Genomic DNA, 24506 nt, shown 5'->3' with positions numbered 1-24506 from the left:
TGGGTGGCTGAGGCAGGAGGATTGCCATGAGAGTGAGGCCAGCCTAAACTAGACAGCAAGACCCTGTCCTCTTCCTGGAAAAGATCACAGGATACCTTGAAATGCCTTGGGCTTACTGTTCAGGGGGGATTTGCCTATGGTCTTAGAGAACTAAGAGGAGGAGCGCTGCAGCGTCTGCCAGCTCCAAAAATCTTGTGGCTGCTTTGCTTTTATCCTGACCTTCACAAATTTTTAAAATAGGTGACATTGAAATCCTGTCCCTATAAGATCACCTAACTTGCCTGACAAAGCCAGGGTAACTAGGTATTCTTAACCGAGGAACCCCTTTTGTGTTTGTTCGCTTACAGTGCAGTGCTGGGGACTGAACCCAGGGCCTCCTGCATAGCAGGCATTGTGCCACGGAGCTCCAGCCCCAGGACACTTAGAAATAAAAGGAGGTGCCTTTGAACCTGGATAAGCACAGAACCTTGGACTGTTACAGCAAAGCAGGCAGAAGTGTGGGTGGCCCCCCTCAGGCCTGGCTGGTGGCACTGAGTGACCCCACAGCATGAGCTGCCCTGAGATGGTCTTTGCATGGTCTTATCCTTAAGTAGCTTCCTGGAGTTCACACAGCTCAGCAACTGTGATTCCTCACATATTTTCCAAATGAGTTCTTCCATCTTTATTTTTGTAAAAATAAAAAAAGTACAATAAATTCACGACCAACAGACAGCTCACCAGGCAGAGCCCTGCTTCCCTCCCTCCATGTCCCATGTGACTAATCAACAGCGAGGGGGAAGCAATCCCATTGATGTTGGCTTTTCCCAAAGGGAATATTCCAAATCAGGAACTGGCTGAGGAAGGAGGACCCAGAGAGGTTTGACCTCAGAGGGTGCTTAAAACCGATTTGTTAAATAACCAGGATATCTGAAATCCTATCTTCCAATAAACTTTAACCCAAAGGTGACAGGCTGGCTGGGGGGCGGGGGAAAGGACAGTTTATGTGCTCACTCAGCTCTCCTGGAACAAAGACAGATTAAGTCTGAGTGGTGTGTTAGGCTCATACTAGGGTGTGACAGTCACAGGGCTGAGTCTTCGTTAGTGTGTTTAGTGCTGGTGAGAAGGTTGGGCCCCAGGCTTTGGATGCTGAAATCCTCTGAAGCCCCACATCCCCCATCACCTGCTGAAGAAGGGGCTGGGGAAGAGGTTGCAGCTGTTGGCCCTTGCCAGCCATTGCAGCCACTTTAGGTCTGTGTCCTTAGTCGATCTAGGAGAGCAGGAGGGGAGCAGGTACAGCCCCACCCAGATGGCTCCACACAGGGCTCTGCCTCAGGCTCACAGGCCCCTGTGCTGTGACCCAGTGGCAGCTTCGGTCCTTTCAGCCCCGGGGTGGGCCACGACACAGGTGCTTTAGGCGTAGCCGCCAGCCATCTGACTGGTGGCCGCGTTGCTGCCCACTCCTCGCCAGGCCTGGAAGCTGAAGAATGTGCTCACTCCATAGGCGATCATCACCAGACAGGCGAAGAACTGGGGAAGGGGATGTTGATGCGGTCAGCATAGACACAGTCGGACATAGTACTGGGCAGATGCAAGGACAGCTAGGTGGGCCTCATAGTAAAACCCAAGGCACCACCCCTCCATCAACTAGGACAAGCTGTTCAGCACCCTCCCATGCCCTCCTTACTGGTAGCTGCTTGCTGCAGTTCTGTGGATGTCCACTTTCATCCCAGTGTGTGTGAATTAGATCCACCTAGGCCAGGGATGTCTGGTAGCACCAGGGGCAGCCAAGAATACCAAATGACAGTGAAAGGAGTGCCTGTGGACTAGGTCCTACTTTAGACACCTAGCAAGGACTCAGCTTTTAAAGTGACATTCAGGGTTTGGGTGCAGCTTGGTGGTACAGTACTTGCCCAGCTCACACAAGGCTCTGGGTTTGGTCCCCAGCATTACAAACAAAAGCCACCCTGGAATTTTCCAGAACCAGTTCATGCCATTATACTTGCACCTGTATCTGCATTCAGAAGTTCCACATTTTTGGTCCTGTGACTGAGTTCACTGATTTGCAAGCCACATAAGGGCTGTCCTATCATGGACATGACCATGCCCCCAGACATGTTCCTTCACCCCTCTGAGCTGGAGGTTCCTTCCTCAGAGGAAGGTGTGCAGGGCCTTGCAAAGTGAAGCATGACAGGTCTGGAGGATACCAAAGACACTACTGGTCACTTGATAGGGGCTTCATAGGAGGGTGTGGAAATCCTAAGACATTTTCTAAACCCAAAGCTTTTTCAATGTACACTTGTCAAAGGGGGAGGGTCCACAGTTATTAACACTGTTCAAGGGAGCATTGACACTAATCAGTGTGGCAAACCAATTTTCAGCAGTTCTTGTTAATGCAAACCTCTAATGGCTGCACACTATTCCCTCACTCCTCCAGATTTTGGGCTTATTTGGTTTGGTGGTTCTTGAGACAGAGTCTCGCTATGTAGTTGAGGGTGGCTTGAACTCACCATGTAGCCCAGGCTGGCCTCAAACTGCAGCGATTCTCTTGCCTCAGCCTCCCAAGTGCTGGGATTACAGGCATATGCTGCACACCCAGCTCTCCAGGTTTTGTTCAGCATTAAGGAAGGCTGAGAACAGCTTGGCTACCTGCTGAGAGATGGTCTGGTGACCACTGAAAAGGTTTCTGGTGCCTGGCCTCAGACCAAAAGGGCAGGAGTTCATAGTCAGGGACCCTGACATGGCTCTGAGGGATCTACTCACAGAGGCAGCCGAGTGCTGGTTATACTGTCGGGAGCCCTTCAGGGATGTCTGGTTCACTGCTGCAGAGCAGGTGATGAAGGCCGTGACGTAGAGAACCGTGGCGGTGACATTAAAGATCATGAACTGGTGGGCAGGAAGAAAAGGTAGCGTAAAGTGACCCTAACAATTTTGGGAACCATGACACCCTTTAGGAGCCAAGGGAGAGAAACAGAAGCAGTTCAATCTTTCCCATTAGAAGGGGCTCAAGGCAGCAGTCCCCACAGAGGCAGCCAAAGGCCACCTGAGTAGGGAGCAAGGCTACAGATGAGAGATGACAGAAGTCCCTGAAGTGACCAGGTCATGGTGGTGGTAATTCACAAAGCAACTGCCTAATCCATGACCATTCTGTTTTATTTTTACTTCATTTTGCAGTGAACCCAGGGTCTCATACTTGAGACAGTCTTGCTAAATGGCCAGGGCTGGGCTTGAGCTTGCAACCCACCTGCCTCTGCCTCCCGTATCACTGAGATTATTGGCATGGATTATTACACCCAGCCACAATCCATTTCTTTGCCTGTACCGTAAATACAGGCAAAGAACAGAAATATGGGTCCATCGTTCATATGTGGCCCAGGGCACCTGTGTCCTCACTGGCAGAGTGGCTAGTCCTGGAGGTGAGGCCTCACATCTCTGCCTTCGGGGAAGGAATCTAGGGCTCCCTTTTGGCTCCATCTTAGACTTAAGATCCCAGGCTCAGGACCTCAGAGGACCCAGATGCTTCTAGCAGGATGTTGAGGCCAATTGGCAAGGAGAAACCCTCAGCCAACAGCTGAGCCCCTCCCTTCCACACGAGGGTCCCCTGGAGCCAGTTAACTCTTCAAACTGGTGACCCTCAAACATTTGGTTTGTCCATGGAGACCTTGTGAATTGCCAATATTTTAAAATTATATTCCATATGTGAATTTGAAAATTCCATATAAATGTATTAAAAATTCTTAGAGGGCTGGGGGTAGTAGTCTAGCATGCACAAGGGCATGGGTTCCATCTCCTCACCCCAGCACTGCAAAGAAGAAAAAACAAAAACAAGACTTGGCACCAAGGGGCCTGCAGTCCCACAGGCAACAGGTGGAGCTGAGTAGAGGCAGCTCCCTCTGGACCAGCGCGTGCTGGGTTTTCTGGAACCCTCCTGTCCTTCCTCACCTGTCTTGCCTGGGCCCATCCAGCCCAGCCTTCTGTGCCTGCAGTTCAGTCCTCCCTCCCCATCTGTTAAAGGCCCCCGGAGCACAGAAACAGTGCTCACCCTTGGGGCCCAGAGGATTGCAGCCTCCTTCCACCCACAGCTGCAGAGGAGCCCATATCTGTGCCAGCTCCTCAGCTCCTCCTTAGAGGCTCTGGGGACATGGGACAGGGGGCTGGAGCCTCAGCCTGGAATTCAGGCCGCCAGCTCCTCACCTCCAAATTGTCCCCCCATGCCCAGCCACTACTGCACACCCTGCCTGGCTCCCGCAGTGATGTCAAGATCTAACAAGCCCATTCTGTCTTGAGGATGACTCACGTTTCCTCTGCTTAAAAAGTCATTGAATTACAAACAATGCTGCCTAGTCCCAGCTTAGCTGGTCTTACAATCACGTGCCTCTCTGCTCACTGAAAAGCTGGACAGCTGCAGGGGTTTTCCGGGTCAGAGAAAAAAAAAAAAACAGCAGCTTTCTCTATGTCTGGCCAGAGTACTTTCTATCCTCCTCTTAATCCTGTGTCTCCCAAGGAGAGTGACATGGGCAAACCCTGACCCCAAGTCCTCTTCTGGACTGCAGGGCCCCTGGGAGGGTGTCTGCGCCTTCCTGTGCAGGCCTGGCCTCATCCTCCAGCTACCTGTGGGGTCCAGCCAGGTTCCTCTGCCTATACAACCCACTCAAATTATACCACACTCGAAAAGGAAATAGAAGTTCAAGATGTCAAATGGCCTCTTGGGAATCCACCCCTTCCCGGACAAAGTGAAGCAGGGCTCTCAGAAAACCACACCCCCTGTCCTATCAAGCCTCAGCCCACAGGCCAGCTGAGGGCAAGCAAGGACTTCACTACCTCACCCCCACCTGCCACTTCGCCCATCTGGGGAAGGTCACAGTGGTCCTGTCACAGCCACTTCCAGAGGCCAGAGGGAGCAGCCTGGGGCCATCCCAGTCCTTGCCCCACCCCCATACTCACCACCAAGGGCCAGGGCACCATGTACAACTTCATGTGCAGCTGGAACAGGTAGATGGTGAAGAAGATGATTGTCACCAGCCAGAGGAAGACAGCAACAAACATCACCCAGCCATAGGCTGGGTACAGGTGGTACGGGGTGTCAGCAATCAGGGCCCACACCAGCAGCCCCAGCACCTGGAGGGACGAGACCCGGCCAGAGTCCCACTCACTGGAGGCAACAGATCAGGCCCCAGGCCTTGGCCTCATTTCTCATTTAGTCAAGAAATACTGACTTGCCTCCTGATGTATATTTTTGTGCTAGGGCCCCTACCTGGTCCCTCTTACTTTTGTTGGTTTATTTTTGTGTTTTGAGGCAGGGTCTTGCCATATAAGCCAGGCTGGTCCTGATCTCACTATGGGGTCCACAGCAAGCTCAATCCATATGGTGATCATCCCGCCTCAGCCTCTTGAGTGCTGGGATTACAGGGGTGTGATGCCCCTCTTTTTCATCTCCACTGCGCTGTACAGCACAGGGTCTCTCTTAGTTAAGGTAATATCTGTTCCAAGACACCTGTGTTCCTGCAGGAGAGGGTTCAGACCCCATTTCTGTGCGCACGGAGCCCCAGGAACCCATCACCCGGGAAACATCACAGTGTTTCTTCCTTGACTGAGCTCCTGAAGGCAGGACCATGGCTGTGCCATTACACCCACTACAGGGCCCAGGCCCTGCCAGGGCCTGGCACAAAAACTCTGAAGGGACAATCAAGTCACCAGCAGGCCCTAGAGAGATGGCCTGTCACACTCACACAAAGGGGAAAAGAACAGTCTGTGTGTTTTCCTCTCCGCTGGTCCCCATGGTGAACATCACCAGGCCCTTCCAGTGACCTTCCACCTGACTCCTGAGAGTCCCACGTCCCTTCTCCAGCTGTCAGCAATCATCTTACAGGCAAACCAGACCTCCAACAAGCCAAGGGACCCATGCCCATCCGGGGTGCGGCCAATGCCTGGCTTACACTCCTCCCCTTTCCTCTGGTGTGGCCTGAGCTTTGATGGCTTTTGTGAAGAGTTCAGTGGCCACACCCACATCAAGGGGCTCCTTAAAGATCATGTGGCATGATCGGAACAATGGAAGTGTTGGCGCTTATTCCAGAAGAGGCTAGGTGTGCTGAACTGCACAAGCCCCAGCCTTGGGCCACAGGAATTCTTCATGGGCAACTTGGTGGGCGGCCCTCATGGGGCTACCTGGGGCCTGGCAGACTGTAAGGGACCTGCTCCAGGGCAAGGCCAGGAACTCAGACGGGCTAGACAGCAGTGGCCACCCTAGGCCTCCCTACCCCTTCCCTGCTGACCAAGCATCCTGGCTAGGATGTCCTCCTTTCTCCAGAGTCCTTGACCACGGTGAGGACAGGAGAGTCTACCACCAGGCTCTGGAGAAAGATTCCTCTGCCAATCAAGGCGCACAGAAGGGGAAGGGCTGTCTTCTTCCCTGAATGGCCTACAGACAGGCTGTGGCAGCAGCCTAGGGCCGAGCCATGCACCCAACCAGAGGGAAGAGACTTAGAAGCAACGCACACCTCTGGCCATTTAGCCACTTGCACAAGCTAAGCAGTGTATGAGCCCCCAGACCATACGCTGCGGAGCAGGGCAGGCCTGAGGGTGAATATCAGAGCACAGCCTGACACATGTGGGCTCAGGACACAAATGGCCAGCACCTGAGCTGCCCAGGAGTTCCGCAGCCCTGACAAGCTTGCTTCCTCCTCTCCCTCCCCCTTCTCTCAGGCGGTGTGGCCCACCAGCAAAGGGGCAAGTGAACCCTGGGCCTGGTGGTCAAGTCCTCGCCATGTTGTGTGGTAACAGCAAAGTACCTTCCTTTCAGGGGACTCCACCTGGGAAGCTCCAGAAGGTTTCCTGCTAGGCCCCAGGCCTGAGAAGTTGTGATTTGCTCACTGCGGCAGCCGCCTGCCTGATGTTGCCCAGCACATGTGACAGGCTTAGTGCATACGTGCTAGGAACTCATGCTCTCTGTCCGCACCTATGGAACAAGCCTAGCCCCGCAAAGAGCAATGTGGACGCGACTTTTGGCCTCATCCCCTAAGCACTCAAGGATGGGCTTCAGCCTGAAGTGGGAGGCTGGGGACAGGTGGCCCCCCAGGGCTCTGCACTGCTGTCCCATGCTGGGGGAGCCCCGCCTCACCATGTACCCCACCAGCTTCGGTCCACCTATGCCCACAGCTGACCTCACAGGCAGGCCATCAGTGCCCAGGGACCTGCTTCACATAACAGCTACAGGCTAGAGAGAGAACCAGGGAAGAATACCTTAGAACAGGCTCCCACACTGTCCCAGCCATCCCTAGGTCACCTGGCCTGAGACACATCAGCGAGGCCAAGATGCTGGGTACAGGTACGTTCTTGTTTGGTTTTAAGACCAGGTCTCACTATGTAGTCCAGAACTCATAGCAGTCCTCTTGCCTCAGCCTCCCAAGTGCTGGGATGACAGGGGTGCCACCATACCCAGCAAGGTTATGTCTTGAGAGAACAAATAAATACTCTGAAATAACATGCTCAGCCCCTTCTCCAGGTAAGATCCAGGCATATCAAGGACAAGCAACTGGCCTTTATTCCCCAGCAAGTTCCTTGGGCCGCTGCCATGTGCTGCCTATTTCCAGCCATCTGAAAGGAAGTCAGAAAATTCAGTGAACTGGCTGGCGGAGGGGCGGGACACACAGAATCACCACAAGCATGGCCATGCTGTGCAGACTGGGAGAGACGCCCTAGCACTTACTAGTCTGCGAGAAATCCAACTTCAACCACAGCAAGTCACACCACCAGCATCGCACAGAGACGCACTACCATATTACAAGGTTTCTTTCCTAATTCCAGAATGTGGGTTACTATAGAAAAAAACTGAAAAACCTGGTTATGGAAATGGGACCCTATTACTTTGTGAAGAACTTATCTCTTCATGAGTTAATTACATGTGAATTCATCAACACCTTTGTGAAGAAAGGTTCATGCTGTGCACTGACATTCAATACAAACACTGATGAACGTAACACTGTTGCACTACTACCAAATGCGAAATTAACTATCACTAGATAAAGACACTTAATGAAGAAACTGGACTTCAAGGTCATCCATCTCAGTATTCTGGCGGGAAAATTATGAAATTTATTGTTTCCACTGATTTGATGGATTTATCCTTTAACCTGGATTCCAAGAAGTATGAAAGAGCATCTTGGCACTAGGGAAAAAAAAAAAGCCATTGAAATTTGCTTTTCTCTTGGCTTGGCATCAGACAGGTACAGAAGAGTTGACGCTGATGTCATACTTTTTGAAACACCAGATTCAAGAGTGGCAGCCCAGAGTGACAGTGAGCACACTGAGAAATCTGCAGTGCCCAGAGCTGTGGAGCAGCAAGCTCCACAAAGAGCCAGAGGGGCCCTGCAGCGCTCCAGAGCTCTTCGACTGGCTTGGCGCCGTCTTGTGACGTGGAACTAAATAATGAGCCTAATAACTTCATATCAACCTATTGCTGTCCCCAGCCAAGCACAGTGATGACAAAGGCTTATCTGTGTACAGCCACTGATTTCATACTCCCAGAGAAGATCTGTGTTCTCCTGGAACAGCTGTGCCACTACTTTGATGAGCCAAAGTTAGCCCCATGGGTTACGTTGTCAGTGCAAGGCTTTGCAGACAGCCCCATTTCATGGACAGAAAAGGAACATGGTTTCTGGAAAGGAGGAGAACACTTATACAACTTTGTGATTTTTAATAACCTGGACTATTGGCTTCAGATGGCTGTTGGGGCAAGTAATGACTGTGCACCATAAAGAATATGAAATTAAAAAAGAAAATTCAGTGAACTGAAAATGGAGAGATGATGGATCCATGTTTATGCTTGTGTCTGCCTGGCAGGCCCTTGTGCTGTTACTCACAGGCGTTGTCACAGGAACTGGGCGCTTAGTGCCTCCTGTTCTGCACCAGCATGGGGCAGGGACTCTGCTCCCCAGGGCCCTCTCACGAGTTTCCCTTTTGTAACTCCCCCTTTCCGAACAGACACTCAGAAGGAGATGTGCCTACCGTGGGTAAAAGGCAGGGCAGGACTGAAACCCAGGTCTGTCCCTCCCTGGAGCCTTGATACTGTGCATTCTGAGTGACGTGTAAAATCCAGGACACTGCAGCGGGCTCCGAGAGCTCACCTCGTCCTTGCCAGCCCTGCCCTGCCTCCAGCCCCACCCCTGTTCTCCAGATGGACAAAGGCAGGCGGCAGAGATGAGGCACAGATAAGCTGGGGGAATTTCTAGAGTTCCTCTGGGTTATGCTGCCTGGCCCCGTGCCCAGGGAGCGGCCTCTACTTCTGCTCCAAAACAAGGAAGGTCCACTTGCCCATCGGAACCAGACAGACTGGTTCCCAGTGAGACCCTGCTCCTGTCTGCTGCCCTTCTGCTTGCCTGGGAGGCCCTGGTCGGGACCCCTGAGGCCCTCACAGCTGGGAACCACAGAATCCCCTCCTGCTGTGAAGCCCACTTCAACTGCAAGAAAAGATCAGAAGACTTGGCTGATCAGAGGTCCACGCTGCTGTCCAGAGCAAGAACAGGGGCCTGTCTAAGTCCCTCTGCCCCAAACTGGGATCCCTGCATGCAGCCCCCAGTCAGAACCCCTTGCCAGGGTCCCCCATGCATGCCTCCTGCGCACCCACTGTAGCATAGCACCGGTTCTTGTGGGCCTAGTGCTCACCTGCCCATCAGAGAGCCAGAAACAGCCCTGAAGCAAGATCAGTGGGTCGCAGCTGAGCTCCACAGAAAGAGATCCATTTGAGGAGAGGATGAGGGAGAGGGGGTCTCTGATGCCACTGTAGATATGGGGCTGAGAAATCCCACGGCAAGGTGATGAGAAAGCAAAGACCTGGGGCCAGGGAACTAGCTCAGTGGCATAAGCACCTGCCTGGCAAGTGCAAGGTCCTGAATTCAATCTCCAGTACCAAAAAAAAAGCAAAGACCAAGGAGGTGAGGAGGGGTGTGTGGGTCCCTGGGAAAAGCAGAACTCTGTGGCGATATGTCCATCTGTCCCTAGGGAGTTTCCCTGAAAGTGTCTACACATACATCTGTGTTACATTCACACACCTGAGTGCCAAACACACACAACCAAACCTCACTCCTTCCAAACGCTCAAGGCCCCTGCGAGGCCTCCCCTCACATGTGATACAAGAAAAAGAGAACTGTCGTGTCCCAAGGACACATCACAGGTCCTCTGCACCACCAGGTTCTAAACACCTGGGCAACAGAGATATTTTATGGAAACCACCTATAGGACCAAGGCAGAGGATTCGTCACAGACACTGGCCCAGAGGTATTCCCTGCTCCAGCACAGCCCCGCCCGCCAATGACCTCAGAAACTGCCCCGGGACAGCATGACCAGTGGCCCGCTCTGCGCAGCACATGCCCTTCTGTGACTCCCCACAGGTTTTCCCTGTTATCTCCTACTGTGGTGGCCATAGCATCCCCCAGCGTATGGCAAGTCCTAATCCCAAACCTGCTTTGGAGAAAGTCTTTGTGAATGTCTGTTAGTGAGGTCACACTGGATCGGGGTGCACCTAATCCATGACTGGCCCTTTACAGGAATGGGAAATTGGGGCATGGAGACTCACCCACAGAAAAGGTCACACGGAGATAGACAGAGGCTAGAGACAGTGTCCACAAGCCAAGGACCACCAAGGACAACCAGACACCAGGGCAGGCACAGGACAGATCCTCCCGGTGCCTCCCCAAGGAGCCACCCTGCCAACGCCTTGATTTTAGGCTGCAGCCTCCAGGGCAGTGAGATAACACATTGCTGTTGTTTTAACTGCACCACCCAGTTTGCAGAACTCTGTCTCAGCAGCCCCAGCAAACACATTTTTCTGAACTACTCCCTTTACCTGTGGCAGGGTGCCATGCTCCCACATGACCAAGTAGGCACACTCATGTCAGGTGCAAGGGAAGGCAGGCCTGCCAAACGCCTGAGTTCAAGCTCAGGCCCTGGCTGAAGGTAGCACCTGAGTAGCTTCAAGCAAGAGACCTCGGCTCTCTGTGCATGGTGTCTTCACCTTCAAAATGTGCTTACTGCATGGGGTGGCTTTCAGGAGTAAAGCAATGTGAGCAAGGTAGCTAGAGGAACACTAAACTCAGCCAAGGTCCCCATCTCCTGGAGGGCTAAGAACACAGGTAGGAGTCATTTTTGGTCTCTAGAGGTAGTTGTCATGCAGGCTTCCAGGGCTGTGCTGCCACAGCGAGGTAGGAATGATCCCAACACCAGCCACAGTGCCCACAGTGAAGAAGCCAGGCAGGCATCCAGGGGACTGTACTTCAGCTCCGCCCAGGCCAAGGGGCCTTGGGCAGACCCTTCACCTCTCAGACCTCAGTCTTCCCCCTACGTGGAGGAGGGGTCTACAAACCCCCAAATGCCAAAGCTAACTTCTCTCTGGCCCAGGGATAGCACCCCAACTCTCCTTTTATTCTCCTCACTTCTTTGGAGATTTGCAGTTCGGCCTTGGGAGGGAGTTACTGTCCATGCTGAGAGGTTTCCTCGCCTGACCCATGTGGATAATTATACCTATCTATCCCTGTCACCTCACAGGCATGTCCTGCAGAAGACCGTAGAGGGAATAGTGAAGGCCACAGCAATAGTGTGGTTGGTGGAGAGTAGATCACAGCACGCGGGAGCCAGCAGCCTTGGATCGGGACAGAGGGGAGGCAGCTCAGGCCTAGAGGGTGACACTAGGGTCTTAAACTCAGCAGCTTCCAGGGCAGGCAGGTCACACAAAGGATTGAGGTGACCCAGGAGAGGTTTCTGGAGCAGAAGAGCTAATTTTTCAAGTAACACTGATAATAAAATCAAACATTTTGAGGGGTTTTAGAATTAGGGTCTTGCTATATAGTTCAGGCTGGCCTTGAACTCACTAACATAGGCTGGCCTCAGAACTACAGCGATCCTCCTGCCTCAGCCTGGGATTACAGGTGTGTACTCCATGCCTAGCTAAACCAACTACTGTAGAAGCATTGTGAGGCGCAGGCCAGTGACAGCTGGGGTGCCACCTGGCAATTCCTTCTCCAGCCCTGCCTTTCCCCCTCATTGCACCAGGAAACTGAGGCCCAGGTAACCAATGAACTCTCCCAGGGGCTCTCACCCAGGACACATCTGGGCAGCCTGAGGACACTCAGAACTTGGCCTGGCCAGGCCTAGCCTCCACCCCCGCCCTGGCCCTGTTCTCCACACTGAAAAGGACTTTATGGGGACAAAAAGCCACCCATTGTGTCACAAGAAACAAAGGGGCAGGGGACAGAGGCTCTGGGTGCCTGTGCCCCACACCACCACCACACGCCACCCCTCCTTGTGCCAGGGGAAGGTGCAGGCAGGCACCTTGGAATTCCACAGTGGGTGCTGGGTGCTCATCCTGAAACCCTGCCCCGCTCCACAGAAAGCCCAGAGCCAGGTCAGAGCCAGCAGGAACCTCTGGGTCTGTGCACCTCGGGGCCTCCCTTTCACCAGAGTGGTCACTCAGCCACTGACCAGACTCTCCTGAGGGCACTATTCCTATGCCAGCAACTGGGCAGCTCAGGGCCCCAACAGCACAAGTAGGTGGAGACCTTGGCTCGGCCTTGGGCTGGCTCCATGGCCTTCACACACCACCCAGGAAGATCACAGTGTTTGGGCAGAAGTGGGTAACTGCAGGCTAATTTCTCAGCAGCCCTCTATGTAGGAAGTGGCTGTTGGGAGCGCATGGAACTTTCCCAGGCTCGAGCAGTCTGCTCAGGCACTGACTTTCTGGGTGGCTTGAGCAAGCCTCGCCCATCTGAATCCAAGGGGTGGCGAGGGCCCACTTCCTACCAGCCGTGCACAGGATGGCAGGGATGCAAAAGCTCATTAGGTGTCTGGCACCGCCCTCCCTCCAAATTAAAGCTGGAATGTGCCAGAGCAGCCCACGTCAGTCCTCAGCTGCTGTCCCCAGCTGCTCATAGCTGCTGCCACCTAACCTTCAGCTGTGCCTCGGCCCTGCCCTTTCCTCCCTGCTGAGACCCTGGCTGCCACTGGGGTCTTCTTCCTGGGCAAATTGCTGACCCAGGCCAGCAACAGAGGGCTGGGGCCCATTCTGTCAGCAACATGGCTGGCTTCACCATGCTGCCAAGAAAGACAGCACCCCCCGCACCCTCGCCACCACCTACAGAGGCTGCCCAAAGCTGGGGAGGCTAGTGTGGGTCTGCAGCTCCGAGACCTCCCAAGTGGGAAATCGGAGCCCGATCTGCCTGGAATTCCACCTGGTCCCACTCATCAGCTGACAAAAAGGGGTCACTGCCCTGACATGGGCAACATGGGTGACATGGACGCCCTCTTCTCTCACACGGGCCACCCAGCCAGTAACAGAGCTTGCTGCTGTGTGATCCGAGAGAAGTGTTTTCCACCTGCCCACAGCTCCAGGCAGTTTCTGCACAACACGAACGACTTCATTCTGAATGCGCAGCTCTGCGCATTGCTTTTCCGCCTTGGCCCTATGGCGTAGATGCCGCCCACTGTTACACAGAGATGCTTTCCACATTTCTTTAAAGGGAGGAAGGTATCTTTTTCCTCACTGAACTATTGTATCCTGACTTACATTAAGCAGTCCATAGTGATGGACATGCATATATATTGTGTCAACACAATCATTTGAAAAGAAATCACTATTAAGCAGGAAACCTGGAGTACCAGGATAGCAGCTAGCTATAAAATTTAATGCAACAATACTGTCACAATGTTATTACATCCTAAACAGAGACCTCTCCTCAGTTCTGGAGCTGTTCTTTACAATAGTTCCCACACCCCATCTTACCGGTGGCCTTGCTTTCTGTTTTTTTTTAAAGGTCAATCTCACACCTAAGCAGAAAGAACATAATACTATACTAACCTGCCCTGACCTCTCGACTCGGTCATATCCAGAAACCTGTACAATTACCTCGCTGGGGAGGCCCTACCCAGAGGACCTGTGACCTCTACAGAGGACATCTGGCAACTTCTGTCCAAATCATAATGCACAGGTCCTCTAACCCAGCAACCCTACTTCTGGAAATGAATTGTACAGAGCACAAGACACATTGGCAAAAAAAAAAAAAAAAAAAAGACACACTGGCGGTGTTCACTGCCTGCAGCAGGATGTGAATCAGCAAGAGAATAGAACACCCATGCAACTGTCAACAGAGAATCTGGCCACATATCACTCCCAAACTGTACAACAGAACATTAAGACATAAAAGGCCAGGCAGGGTGGTGCCCACCTGTAATCCTAGCACTGGGAAGCCTGAGGCAGCAAGGGACTTGTGAGTTTGAGAAAAGCCTGAACTACATAACAAGTCACTGTCTCAAAAAAACAAAACAAAACAGAAGTTATAAAAGGAAGCAATTGCAGTCCCTGCACCGAGAAAAAAGACACATGGTTACATATAACAAGGAAAAGTGCAGAGGGTAAGCTATCTTTTGGGTAAAATGAGGGAAGGTAGACCTGGGTATCCATCCACATTTACATATATTTCTGCCTGTTAAGTCCTTAAATGGTACACAGGAAACAGAATAGGCCTGAAGTACTCAGCTCAAACCAAAGGGACACAGACTTTTTTACTTTTCTCTTTTCCACTTTGTTTTATTCTTGAGCACTGGAAACCTATTTACAAAATTAAGGGATGGCTCCGGGCATGGTGGTGCATACCTGGTAATCCCAGTACTCAGAAGGCTGAGACAAGAGGATCTTCATGAGTTTGAGGTCAGCATGAGCTATACTGTGAGTTCAAGGCTTGCCTGAACTACATGGTAAGACCCTGTCTCAGAAAACTAAAACAAAACAAATACAAGGGAGACATAGGTGCAATAGAACATGCCTGTATTCCCAGCTACTACAGAGGCTGAGGCAGGAGGACCTCAAGTTTGAGGTCAGCCAGAACAACTGCATGAGACCTTATCTTGAAACAAAAATAAAATAGAGTTGGGGCTATAGCTCAGTGGTAGAGCAAACACTTGCCTTGCATGCCCAAGGCCATAGGTTCTACACCAGAAACACGAAAAAATAAAAAACACAAGTCCTCTGGAAAAATCAGGATTGGGCTGAATGAGCTGGGGCTCTAGTGACCCTATAGAATACTCTACCAGGGCTGAAAAGAAGGCTTGGCTGTTCTGTTAGGAAGAGAGTTTGGATGCATGGGATGTGAAGAAAGCAACTTGTTGAACAATGGATACAGAATAAAATTTTTAGAGTGTACAGAAAAGACCACGTGGAGTGGTGCACATCCAAGCACTCAGGAGGCTGAGGCACAGGATCACAAGTTAGGGCCGGGGATATAGCTCAGCTGCATAAGCGCCTGCCTGGCAAGCGCAAGGGCCTGAGTTCAAACTCCCATACCAATAAAAGAAGAAGAAAGAAGAAAGGAGGAAGGAGAAGGAGAAGAAGAAGGAGAAGGAGGGGAAGGAGGGGAAGGAGGAAGAGGAGGGGAGGGGAAAGAGGGGGAGGAAGAGGAGGAAGAAGAGAAAGAGGATCACAAGTTTGAGCCCCACTTGGGCTCAATAGTAAGTGCAAGTTCGAGGCCAGCTCTATATGGTGAGACTCTGTCTCTAAAATCCAAACCTAAGCCAGATGTGGTGGCACACACCTGTAATCCCAGCACTCAGGAGTCTGAGGCAAGAGGATCACCGTAAGTTTGAGGCCACTCTTGGCTACAAAAGCAAATTTAAGGCCAGCATAAACTACAAAAAGAGACCCTGTCTCAAAAAGCAAAACAGAAGTCCCCCAATCCTCAACAACCGCCCCCAAAAATGCACAGGACTGACAACCCTCCAACATAGCTGTCCCTGCATAAAGGATGATCCAAATACAACTTTAGCTTTGTCTTTCTAGGTTTTTGTTTTTTTAGGGGCCGGGGAGATGGCTCAGTAGAATAAACACTTCTCTGGCAAGCACAAGGGCCTGAGTTCAATCCTTGGTTCCACAAAAAAAAAAAAAAAAAAGAATAGGTTTTTGTTTTTTAAGGATAATGTATTTGCAGTCATTACCTAATTACATGCAAATTCCCAAACCCACTACATCACTCCCTGCTCCCCCACCCCCACAGGGAGCTGTTCAGAGGCAGGCAGGGAACCCATGGTGGTGCTCAAAGACACAGAGCCACCCATGGGTCTCAACACTAAGGAAAGCCATGTGCATCCCCAACATGCAATCCCAAAACGATGGAGACCTTTCACACCCTACAGAGGTTAATAACCTAGGCAGCCCCTCTGGGAGATGGGAGTGGATTCAGACTGTCCTGTCCCCTGGCTGGAGGGGGGCTGGCCTTAGGAACTCTCCTAACATTCTTAAGTGCTTAAGGATGGAGCAGGCAGCCTGCGAAGGACTGAGCTTCCAGTCCTGGAAGCATTCAAGCTTCATGAGGATACTGCTCTTTAACATCTTACACTTGCCTAAGAGCCCAAGAATCAAGCTAAGAGTGATGGCACATGCCTTTAATCCTAGCATAGATCACCCTTCTCCCCACAGTTTGGGGAGAATCAAAAAAATCAGCAACAAATGTGTAACTCTCTAGCATTTAGTTGGTACTTATCCTAAAAGGCCTAAGGATCTTCCCCAAGCACCAATTAACTACACAACCCAAAACATTCTTCCACCACCTCATAAAGAACGGAAAGCAAGAAGAAATCAGGTGTTAGGATCAGACACATGTCTCTAGATCTAAATAGCCTGCTTCCTTTTACTAAGGCAACTTGGAAGCTCAGCAATGAACCAACACTCTTAAACTGGCCTCCAACTTACATCGATCCTCTTCCTCGGTCTCCCAAGTGCTGAGATTACAGGCCCGCATTACCACACCTGAGTTTGTCTGTTTTTGAGACAAGATCTCCATATGTAGTCCAGGCTGGCCTTGGCTTCACAATCCTGTCTCAGTCTCCCACATGCTGGAACTAGAGCCCCGTGGCACCACATCTGGCTTCTTGGTTATTTTTTAACCTACCTTTAAAGTCAATTCCTCCCTTCCAATTAGCAACTTTTCGAAGTATCTATGAACTCTTCTTACATGGCTCTGTATCATCCCCATCTCATGTTCTTTCTGTACTAGACAGGTAGGGAGTGGTAAATCAGTGGCTACGACCAGGTGTCGCTAAGGAACAGTGAGAGTGGTTCTGGAGGTCAGTTCCATCCCAGGTGAAGGGATTCTCCTTCTGAAGGACTGGGGGCTTCCCACCTACCTTCCCTTCCCCCACCACAGCAACTCGCAGGGAAGCAGAGGGGTCTGATGTGGAAGGAGCTTGCTGCCTCCTCCATGCAGCCCTCCCTGATCAGGAGGGAGGACAGGCACTGGAGGACAGGCACTGGGCCTGGGACCCCACCACTCCAAAACACCCCTGCGCAGGACAGCACTGAGATCTTGAGCAAAGATCTACCTCTGAGCCTCAGTTTCCTCACCTGTGAAATGGAGAAGAGGCCACTAAGCCTTCGGTAACAAGCCTGGCACCTGCTACTGCTGACCACAGTTGTCCTAGCTTCCCAGCAGAGGGAGGGGGCTGTGGGTGAACCCTCTGTCTCAGACCCAATGGAACTACCCGTTGCCAAAGAAACGGCTCAGGAAGCAGCTTTTCCAGGCAGGGCAGTGAAGGCTCTGGGATATTCCTTCCAGACTCTGAGGGGGGCCAGAGCATGGGGTGGGGGTGAAGGAAGCCATCTACACACACTCCAGTTGTGGAAAAGGCAATGACCCAACCACAAACTCTGCACAGGACTCTGAGCTGGTCTGCCTTCTACCCAGACCTCAAGGCCTGCACCTGGGTCAGTGGACAGGACTCAGGGTAGGGCTGAGCCCACACAAACTCCAGAAGACCCGGAACAGGAAATAAGCCTCCTGCTTCTGGAAAAGCTACTGATCCTTCAAACCCCAGCAGGACTATTATTCCAGTTCCTTTTGTTCCCTTACCGAAATCCCTGTTCAAATGCAAAATGCTCACAAGAGCCACGGATTAACAGAATCAGGACCCTCACAACAGCCCTATCATCTTGCTTGTTAGCCCACCTCACCCCACCCCACGCTGCCAACAGAACCAATCCCAGACCAGCAGAGTTGCACAGGTCCCTGGGCTTAAAGACACTCTGAACCTGAATGAGCTCTTCAACTCCAGCCTCACCCGGTTTCCCCTTCACCCTCCCATCTCCAGGTCTTGCCCACTCTTTCCCTGCCTCTGCCTCAAGTTCAGTCAGCTCCCAACCCAACAGCCACCTCCTCCTCCAGGCCACTCCATCACCCTCCAGGTCACGGGTTCACAAGCCTCTTGGCTACTCCCGGAGGGCAGAAATCTACCCTTCAGACGATTTTACCAAGGGCCTAGAGGGCAGCACTCAGAAGCCCAGCACCAGCCAGGTCAGTAGCTCCTCCCCACCTGCCCCTACAGGGTTGTTTTTGAGGTGCGGAGGAAGGGGACACCAGGACTACCGCCTGCTAGTCAGGTGCTCTACCATTGAGCTACAGCCCCAGCACCCACCAGCAGATTTAAATTAGTCCCCCAAGAGTGTCACCCCCCCCCACAGGACAGAGTCTCACCACAAAAAACCCCCCCAAAAACACAAAACACCAAAAAACCTCCACTCTAGGGCACGAGTTAAATATGTTAAATAAGTAGATTTCTGGCTGCACTTCCTGAGATTCAAATAAAAATTCATTTTTTTTTCCGGGGTGGGGTCCAGCATCCGCATTTTAAACAAACTCTCCGGAAGACACCTCGGCTCTCCGGCTGCGGTGGGGGAGGAGGCCGAAAAGGGAAACGCAAGGGATCTAAGGATGGATGGGGGTGGAGGTGGGCGCTTCCCTGCGGGAGCGGGAGAACACCTCATCTTGGCTGGACTTGGCACTGCGGTGACCGTCCAACTCCAACCTGGGCTTGGCATCCTGGCCAGCACCCAGCAGTAAGGCCCACTCGCTGGACGGTAATGGAAACTAGATCCAAGCCCACTTCAAAGTCCACCCTAGTGCGCTGAAGAGGGACCCGGCCTTCAGCTAGTGGTAGGGAACACAGAGGATTCCACGGGACAAAACCTAATACCCCCTGCCCCAAGCTGGTGTTGAAGGAGGAAGGGCGTGTTCCCTTCGCTCTCCTCCGCCTCCGCTGCCAGAGTCCATTGGAGTCCAGTAGAATAGGGGAGCGTTAGGAGTCTCGACTCTAACGCTCCTAATTGCCTTTCCACAATTCCCTCCCTCGGCTCAGGGCGCGATACTGCTCGATCCGCGGGGCCGGCCAAACCGGCTGCCACCTGGCAGGTCACCCAGAGGGAGCCAGTGGGCGCGCCGCGCGGGAGCCCTCGGGGCCGTTCTTGGGCGCGCGTGCGGGGCGCGGTGTACGCTCCAGCTGGAACTGGAGAGCTCCGGAGCCGGGAGCCGCCGGAGCCGGGAAGGTGAGGGCCAAGAGTGGACTCTGCCCTGGCCTGGGTTCCCTGGCGGGCTGGAGATTGTCCTGGACGAAAGGGGGCAGGGAAGGAGACAGACCCATAGGGTCAGAGATATGCGCAGTGACTTGCAGCTCTGTGGGTGCTCCTGTGTGGCCGTGGTGACCACTGGAACCGAGCACCCGGATCACGTGTGCCCAGTGCCTGTACTAACAGGGATTGCAACAGAGGCGCCCGTGGTGAGAAGATCTCAGGGGGATGGCGGTGTCCATCCTGGAAGCGCCCGAAGGTGAGCAAGGCGCGTCGGGAGCCGGGAACCTACGCTAGGAAGGTTTTGGGTGCGAAGAGGGGGCGCTGCTCCAAGTCGCCCCCGCCACCCCAGATATAGACCATACACCGCCCACCCCAGCCCGCGGGCCCGTGAAGGCTCACCAGCTGCAGCAGCATGAGAACCCCGAAGCTGGAGCGCACGAAGCCCAGGTCCGGGCGCAGTGCAGACGCCGAGGCACCCGCACCCTGCGCGGGGCTGCTGGTCCGCGTGCTCACTTTCGACGGGAACTCCGCCATAGCGGCTTCGCTCGCTCCCGAGTTGCTCCGGCCGAGCCGCCGCCCTCCGGCCGTGGGTGCGGGTCGGGCGCCTCTGCCTCCCGGGCTCCGACTCCCGCAATGAACACTGTGCTCTCAGCGTCCGCCGGAGAGCCGGGGCGCCAGGTGCGGCCCGCCCGGCCCCGCCCCGTCGTGAGCACCGCCCCTTTAACCCCAGCCTCGCCGCGCCGCAAGATTTTGCAGGTTCCCCAGCCGCCGCGGCTGCTTCCCACAGGCTGAAAATGAGGTCCGGGTCAGCTCGGCTGTGCTGTGCATCTCCACGCCCTCTGTGCTGGGTCCTCCGCTCCCCGCGTGGACCGTTCTCCAGAACGCGGCCGAGGATCTGTGCAGGTGGGCAACACGACGCTTCTCTAGACAGAAAGCTGGTGTCTGCTGCACAAGTCTGAGTACTGGGCAGGGATCTGGATAACCTGAGCACGCGGTAGACTTGGAAGTCATTTTATGGCAGTTGCTGCAAGGTTCACTCTACATACAGAGTTTAGGAGATGCTCAAAAGTCTCCTCACCTGCCATACGGAGGTCTGCAGAGCTGTGGGGAAGAAAGTAAATATTACATAGAAAGCTGCTGCCATTCTGCAAAGGGAAGTGCCATCGGAAGATGAGCGGTCATGCGGGGCCAATGGGTTCAGCGCTTCGTACGCACCCGAAAACTAACACACGTGTGTGCGCATGCAGATGCTTGCACAGATATTTCGTGCATTTATTCCTCAACCTATGTTTGCTCAGCACCTCCTATATGTCAGGTCTCTCCAGCCCCTGGGAGACAGCAGGGAGCAGCTAAAGAAGGCCTTCATGGGGTCCCCTTCTCCTGGGAGTCCCAAGTTATAAACCAGGGAGGAAAAATAAACCGGGAAAATGCTGGGGCTAAAATAACAAAAGGGTGTGACTGTGAGAGACCAGGAAGAGATGGGGGAGCAGGTTGGAGAGCCAGGCTCACTTTGTAGTGCAGGCTGGCCTTGAACACCTGTATATGGCCCAGGAAGACCCATATAAGGAAGAGGTATGCAGACACCTGAACTTAAGTCCAGGCGGCCCTTGGGAAGATCTAGGGGAGCTTAGCGTGATGGTCTTAAAAATCATGAAGCCATGCAGCTTGAGGAACAGCAAGAAGGTCCCTGGCAGAAGGAGGGAGAGGTTGGCCCCTGCAGCGGCAGGGAAGGGCCATACAGGACCACATAGATGGTTGCATTAGTGTCCTAGGGCTGCTGTGTCAAGGGTGGCTTAGAATTAACAGAAATTTATTCATAGTTCAGGAGACCAGCTATTTGTTGCAGTCAGTCCCATAGAGCCCACATCAGGGTGTCCTCAGGGCCACCCTCCCTCTGGAGGCCCTAGGGGAAAACCCCCCAGCTTCTGTTAGTGGCTGCTGGCTTCCTCCATTGTGACCTCACAGTGTCCATGCACATATTGTCCCTCGATTCTGTATGCATAAAATCTGTGTGGATAAGCCTGTTTTATATGGACACATTGTGGCCGGATTAGGGTCATCCCAAGTAGTCTCCTCCAGTCAAGAATCTTAATTTATTCACTTGATTTCATCTGTAAAGACTTTTTTTTTTTTTTTAATGTATTTAGTACAGGGTCTACAGGGTCTCACTACACAGCTCAGACTACTAGTGATTTTCCTGTTTTCAGCCTCCCAAGCGCTGGGATTACAGACAAGCACCACCAAGCCCAGTCTCAGTCACTGTTTGAACAGTGACTGAGAACCCCAGGGCGGGGCCAGCACTGCATGGGGGGAGGGGAGACGAGTCTTTTTCTTTAGGAGGTAAAATTTGCAAGCTCCAAAGATTAGGATATGGAATATCTTCAGGTGGTCATTATTCAGTTCACAAAGGTGGTAAGAGCACTTGACATTTCTTTTAAGGCCTGGAAGGTTTGAAGCAAGTGACAAGACCTAGGGGTGGTGAAAATATCTCTGGTGGATGCTGACTCAGTGCTTTCCCACTCAAATGGACACTCAGCCCGTCTTCCCAATGCACCTGAGGTCCTTCCTTGCCCTCCCCCACCTTACCTGCCACACTAGCTGTGGTCAGGAGAGGTACTTTCTGGCAGCTGCAGAAGTGTTACCCAGAGACCAGCCTCTCTGTGGACCAGTCACCCTCGAACAAAGATCAGGCGAGTCCTTAATTTTATTATGACACAGAAAACAATGAGGTTGTTTGTTTCTGAAGCAGATTCTAAAACAGTAGGGTGTTTTTGTTTTGCTTTTCATTAGGATTTTGTTTTTTCGGTTCATCCCACATTCATTCCTTTCAAATGGCAGCAATCAAGACTGAATTGCTACACTGTTTTTATACTCTGACATTTTCATCAAACCAATTTCACTCGCCCCCATCAGAAAAAGGACAAAACCTGTCCTAGGCTGGAAGCAGCCGCCCACCCAGCTCTCCACTGGCATTAGGAGGGTCTTGGATTTGGGGGATTCATGACATGGACAGAGTCATGCCAAGGAGGAGGAGTCAGCCTGCCCACACACTGATGTCTATTCCCTGGGGTCTGAGAAGATTCCCACACAACACTGCTGGGCATCTGTAGAAGGTTCTTGTGTTCAAACCCCTGTTGGAGGGTCAGCCAAATAGCTCAGAGGATTAAAGCACCTGCAAGCAGGCCCAGGGGCAAGGGATTCCATCCCCAGACCCCGGGGTGAGGGGTGCGCAGGCGCTGAGACTGCAGTTGAGACTGGGCATGGTGGTGTGTGCCTGTAATTCCAGCTCTTGGGAGGCTGTAAACAGGAGGGTCACTACAAGTCCGATCTAGTAGTGAGACCCTGAACGCCTTGTAGACCCTTCCCCCCCCCAAAAAAAAAAAAAAATCCTCCTGGGTGCTGGGCCTTTGCATGCTAGAGAAGCAGTGGGAATTCCAGCACTGAGCAGATGTTTAGAGGGTACCATGGGTGCAGCAGGACCTGGGGGCAGACCTGTGAGCTGTGTGACAATGCAGAAAACAGAGGAACAGACCATCATCAATGGTGATCATGTTATCCCTGGAAAAGATTAGGATGCCGTGAGAATTGCAGGGTGTCATTGGGATAGCCTAGTCAAGGAAAGTTTAAATATTTATTTATTTATTTATTTATTTATTTATTTATTTATTACAGGGTCTCACTGTGCAGTTCAGATAGTGATCTTCCTGTCTCAGCCCCCCCAGCACTGGGATTACAGACGTGCACCACCAGGTCCAGACTCAGTGGCTGACACAACGTGTGTTACTGGGGATTGAACTCGGTTCCTTGCACTTGCCAGGCAGGCATTTAGACTGCTGAGCTATCTCCCCAGCCTAAGGTTAAACATTTAAGCAGATACCTGGAGGATAAATTAAAACCAGAGAAATCTGCCATCTATTCAAAGGCCTTGAGGTGTGAAAGACTTTGAGGTCTTTGAGGAAAGACAGAAGTCTGAGGAAAAGGGAGAAATAGGGATCAAGAGGCAGCCAGAAGCCATGTCTCTGGTCTTAACCCCTTGGTAATGGAGTGGTTTTATTATTAAAAACAACAGTGTTTTTAAAAGCCTGAGAGATGGAGGGAGAGAAAAGAGAAAAAAAAAAAAAAAAAGACAAAAAGAAGTCACCAAAGGATAGTTTGCACTATCTGATTTATAACTTTTAAGAACTTCATGCAGAGGTTCCTAGGGGCTTCCTCTAACAGCTCCCAAAAGTGAACTCTGGAAAGGGAATGATGATAGTCAGCAAATAATGGCTAAGTAGTTTCCAGACTGCCCTACACCCATTGCTGTAGGGTTGGTTAGTTCTGATTTCTTCATTCCTAATCCCATGATTCATTGTTGATTTTTTTTTTCATTAACTGATTTCATTGCATATCACAAATACATAACTCTCAAAACCTGCACCTTGCCCTCTGCTGAATCATGGTGAAGTGTTGGCATAGCCCATCCTCTTACATCTTTTGTTTTTCTATGTATTTGTTTAATTGTTGAGATAGTGTCTCTGTGTAGTTCAGGCTGGCTTTGCATTCACTATGCAGCACACTAGGTTCTTTCTACATAGTGAGTTCACAGCTGGCCTGAACGATATAAACCCTATTTCGAATCAACAACAACAAAACCCTTGCTATGTAGAAAGGACCCAGACAACACCTCTAAAAGGAGAGTCTGGCACCCTAGAAACCAATAACAGAAGGACTTAGTACACTGAAAACAGAGCATGGTAGTTGCAGTTTATTGCAGTGCATGGATTCACAGTAAGATTGGCCAAGGGAAGTAGTGTGTAGTGGCATATGCATCTGGGAGAGCTCCAGACCTGGACTTCCTTAGTGCTCGCTGTGGAGTCCTGGGCAGCTTACTCTTGTAGCATTCGCAAGTCACAGTACACACAAGCACTGACACACACATAAGCACTTCCAGAGCTTTCCTTTTTTGTTTGTTTTGAGATAGGGTCTTGCCATGTAGTTCAGGCTGCCCTGAACTTACTACGTAGTCCAGGCTCACCTCAAACTCTCAGGGATCTTCCTGCTTCAGCCTCCTGCATGCTGGAATTATAGGCATATACCTCCATGGGTTTTTTTAAATATTAAATCCAGGGCCTTCATAGTGAGCTATATTCCCATATTCCCATTCCCCTTTTTT

General features: G+C 52.0%; 1 protein-coding gene and 1 pseudogene across 1 annotated transcript; one reads left to right on the top strand and one right to left on the bottom strand.

Moving 5' to 3' along the window:
• Positions 1–626: 626 nt before the first annotated feature.
• Pllp (plasmolipin) lies at positions 627–21399 on the bottom strand. Its single transcript, XM_004625954.2, has 4 exons — positions 19751–21399; positions 4921–5094; positions 2740–2862; positions 627–1506 (listed from the first exon to the last, which is right to left on the bottom strand). The coding sequence occupies exons 1-4, from the start codon at positions 19883–19885 to the stop codon at positions 1390–1392; spliced, it is 549 nt and encodes a 182-aa protein (XP_004626011.1). The 5' UTR covers positions 19886–21399; the 3' UTR covers positions 627–1389.
• On the top strand, positions 7639–8729 carry LOC105741417 (annotated as a pseudogene).
• Positions 21400–24506: the final 3107 nt, after the last annotated feature.

The sequence above is a fragment of the Octodon degus genome, unplaced genomic scaffold (assembly GCF_000260255.1).
Source record: "Octodon degus isolate 3935 unplaced genomic scaffold, OctDeg1.0 scaffold00011, whole genome shotgun sequence".
Taxonomy (NCBI): domain Eukaryota; kingdom Metazoa; phylum Chordata; class Mammalia; order Rodentia; family Octodontidae; genus Octodon; species Octodon degus.
This window is presented reverse-complemented; position numbering and strand designations above follow the sequence as displayed.